This window comes from Pimephales promelas, chromosome 4 (genome assembly GCF_988280905.1).
Source record: "Pimephales promelas chromosome 4, fPimPro1.hap1.1, whole genome shotgun sequence".
NCBI classification, from domain to species: Eukaryota; Metazoa; Chordata; class Actinopteri; order Cypriniformes; family Leuciscidae; genus Pimephales; species Pimephales promelas.
Window position 1 is genome coordinate 49490699 of NC_142772.1, and position 3972 is coordinate 49494670.

Here is a 3972-nt window from a genome sequence, read left to right on the forward strand (position 1 = left end):
ATGAGGCGAAGTGTGTTGTTTAGGAGAGTTTGGTGTGTGCAGGCGCCCAAGAAAGCGAAGAAGAGGTCGGCGGACGGAGCGAACTCCAACGTCTTCTCCATGTTTGAGCAGGCTCAGATCCAGGAGTTCAAGGAGGTCGGATGCTTTCCTGAACCAGCGTAACACCTGCACACACTCCTAAACAGAAAAAATTAATCTGTTCATTTTACGGTAAAAACAGCAGCTGTGGTTGCCAGAAATCTACCGTAAAAATACAGTATAGCGTCGTTTTAGGTTTTACAGCCTTAACAGTTAAAAGAATTGTTCTTTTTTGATGTAATGTCAGTTTACAGACCTAACTATTGTAATATATAAAATTAAATTTACATGTTGAAAGGTTTTTAAAGAAAGTGTCTTTTTAAAGAAGATACTTGCAGATTATTGCTGAATTGAAAAAAGATGAAAAAACTTAAGAACTTGAAAAAGTTTTATAAAATGTATAATTACGAAAAAAGCACAAAATTTACATTATTATATGACATATATATATATATATATATATATATATATATATATATATTACAAAACATGTTTTACTCTACAACTTCAACTGCAAATATATATATATATATATATATATATATTTATTTGTTTGTTTGTTTATTTATTTTTTTAGATAAATATTTACATGTACCAAGTTTCATACCAACCTTGTGGAATAAAAAATCTGAAAAAAAGTCCAACTTAACTTTATTTGCTCAAAATTGGAGTCTGAGATGTAAAAGATGACAATATTAGTGCTAAAGAGCCTTCAAAAAAAATTAAATAAATAAATAAAAATAGTAATTAAAAATGGTAAAATACTGTTAAAATGCTACGGTGAAAACTGTTAATTGGATCAGTTATTAAATCAGTTATGTTTTTATGATAAATTAATGGTTATTGCATTTTTACAGTGTCGTGTGTGTTTAGTGTGTGTGTGAATGACACTGTGCAGCTTCTGTATATTAGTAAATCTGCTTGTGATGAGCTGTGATTGATCATGTGACTCTCATCTCCACTGTGATTGGTGGATATCAGTTATGTTCATAAATGGATCATAACTACTACATAAATATAATTTAGTACCATACCCCCCCCCCCCCCAAAATAAAAAATATTAAATAGAAAATAAAATGGCTTGATTTGTCGGTGTGTGGGGGTGTGTTTTGATTGGCTCCTGGGGAGAGCAGCTGCTGTCTGTATTTTTGTAAAGCTCACTATGGAATATGATATTCCTGTCTGATCCCTATTGAGGGCTGAAATATATATTTATAGAGACTCTCCTTAACATACCAGATTCTGCTGGGATAACTGGCACATGTGTGACGGAGCTCAACAATAGATCTCAGCAAATTCCCACAAGGCCAAATCTGAGCCATTTTTCATTTTCATATTCAATTATAGTTACTTATCTTATACGTCAGTAACGTCATCTCATGAAGTTTGAAACTTTTTTATTATTACTGATGTAGTTATTGTTAATATTTTATTTTCATATTTATTTTAGTTAAAGTTTTGTGTTTTTTTTATAATTTTATTTAAAAAAATATTTTTTAAGAATTTATTTGGAATTCATTGTTTTAGCATTTCAACTTTAAGTAAACAAAAATTTGAAACTTTGGAAAATAGCTGCCTGCAATAAATATTTTTTGATATTTTTTTTCATATTTTATTTAATTAGTACGGAGCCCAGCACTTTTTTCCATTTAAGAAAATTGTGTGTCCGATATAATCATTTGTTCTCTTGTTTTAGTTAAATCAAAACGGGAGAATGTATTAGTTTAAACTATTCACTATTTATATATGCAGGTGAAACTGAAACAATATGGTGCAAAAGTTCATTTATTACAGTAATTCAACTTAAAAGGTGAAACTAATATATTATATAGACTCATTACATGCAAAGTGAGATATTTCAAGCCTTTATTTGTTATCATTTTGATGATTATGGATTACAGCTTATGAAAACCCCACATCTGTAATCCATAATCATCACAATTATAACAAATAAAGGCTTGAAATATCTCACTTTGCATGTAATGAGTCTATATAATATATAAGTTTCACCTTTTAAGTTGAATTACTGTAATAAATGAACTTTTGCACCATATTCTCATTTTTCTAGTTTCATTTATATTACTATACTATTAATACACTATTAATATATATATATATATATATATATATATATATATATATATAGTCTTGTGCAAGACTCCATATGATTTTTTTTGAGCAATGAAGATACTGATGATGGTTCTAGTTCTGTAAGCGTTTCCTCAGGGATCATGAGCTCTTCTCTCCATCTCAGGCCTTCACCATCATGGACCAGAACAGAGACGGCTTCATAGACAAGAACGACCTGAGGGACACGTTCGCAGCTCTCGGTCAGTCTCAGCAGAACACACCGTTATCTTCATCTTCATCATCAGCATCATCATCATCCTCATCAAACATGTACAACATTTTTTTAACTTACTGTAATTAAATCTGAAATATTAAACACTCTCCTGTCCCATGATGCTCCTCAGGGCGTGTGAATGTGAAGCAGGAGGAGATCGACGAGATGCTGAAGGAGGCTTCGGGCCCCATCAACTTCACCGTGTTCCTCACCATGTTCGGGGAGAAACTCAAAGGCAGGTTTGCGGGAGACTCGGCTGGTCATGTGACATGCTGAAGTTCTGCCAATCACAGAGTGTGTGTGTTTCTCACAGGAGCCGATCCCGAGGAAACCATCCTGAACGCCTTCAAGGTGTTCGACCCCGAGGGCAAGGGCATCCTGAAGAAGGAGTAGTAGGACATTCAGCGTTATTAATGTCTAAACGCGATCGACTGGGGCACATGTGCACAAATCTGTTTTTTGTCTTTGGTCATTTTTACATCAGAGGGTCCAAGACACCATGAACACACTCACAAACAAAAATGTCATGAATTCCAGGAGTTTGTGGTTGAAATTTTAAAAAGTAACAGATCAATCTGAGCCCCTCAGGAATGACTGCAATACTTCAGTTCACATAGGAAACCCTAAAATTCAAACTAAAAATGTTAAAACTTAAAAAAAAAAAATGATTGTATAATGTGTATGTAATATGTGTGAGAGGCATGAAATATCATGTGTTATTATTATTGTCCACAAGAGGGCACAGAATCCCGATGGAGATATTTAGAGTTATGCAGGAAATTGAGTTATGTTGAATTGAAATGTAAGGAATGTGTAAAAGCATCTTGATTTTGGAGAATGTTTGTATATTTGGTCTAGAAACACCCAGATTTGTGGTTATTTTGAGCTGAAATGTTTTTTCTCTCCTCAGTGTGACGGAGATGTTGACCACACAGGCGGACAGATTCTCCACAGAGGAGGTGAGGCTGGTGCTGATGCTGACGGTTGCCATGGTTACAGTGACCATCATCACTGACTGACGACTGATGACGTGTGGTTTTCAGATGGAGCAGATGTTCAACGCTTTCCCTCCAGATGTTGCGGGAAACCTGGACTACAAGAATCTGGTGCACATCATCACTCACGGAGAGGAGAAGGACCAGGAGTAATCCGTCAGGCCTCAGCCAATCACAGCGCTTGGGCCCGCCCACTGATTAATGATTGACAGGTGTGAAACCTGAGGTCACTGAAGTGAGAATGGTCAGATATGATTGAAGGATGTTCTTGGCATGTTAAATACTGTAATAAATAAATAAATGAACATGAAATATTGATGCGAGTGTGAATGATTTCATCCTGTTTTTACTGTTGTAAAAACTTCTATTTTAATTCCAATCCAATTAGACGTTGTGTGTAAATAATGGAATTATAGCTGACACGCACAACCAGACAATCAAAAGATTTTTTTGCCTCTTCTGCTCAGCAAGGCTGCGTTTATTTGATTAAAAAAATAAAAAAATAAATAATCGTTATATTGTGAAATATTATTACTCATCCTCAAGTTGTTCCAA

At 34.4% G+C, this 3972-nt stretch overlaps 1 protein-coding gene across 4 annotated transcripts in view; it reads left to right on the forward strand.

Moving 5' to 3' along the window:
- The window catches only part of myl2a (myosin, light chain 2a, regulatory, cardiac, slow), a 10177-nt gene extending 6486 nt beyond the window's left edge, over nucleotides 1-3691 (forward strand). For all 4 annotated transcript variants that reach the window (XM_089130675.1, XM_089130677.1, XM_089130678.1 and 1 more), the window contains 6 exons: nucleotides 43-135; nucleotides 2333-2408; nucleotides 2553-2657; nucleotides 2736-2814; nucleotides 3333-3381; nucleotides 3466-3691. In XM_089130675.1, the coding sequence (XP_088986801.1) occupies nucleotides 43-135; nucleotides 2333-2408; nucleotides 2553-2657; nucleotides 2736-2814; nucleotides 3333-3381; nucleotides 3466-3570 (507 nt within the window). In that variant the 3' untranslated portion in view covers nucleotides 3571-3691. The remainder of the gene's footprint in view (nucleotides 1-42; nucleotides 136-2332; nucleotides 2409-2552; nucleotides 2658-2735; nucleotides 2815-3332; nucleotides 3382-3465) is intronic.
- The last annotated feature ends 281 nt before the right edge of the window (nucleotides 3692-3972 follow it).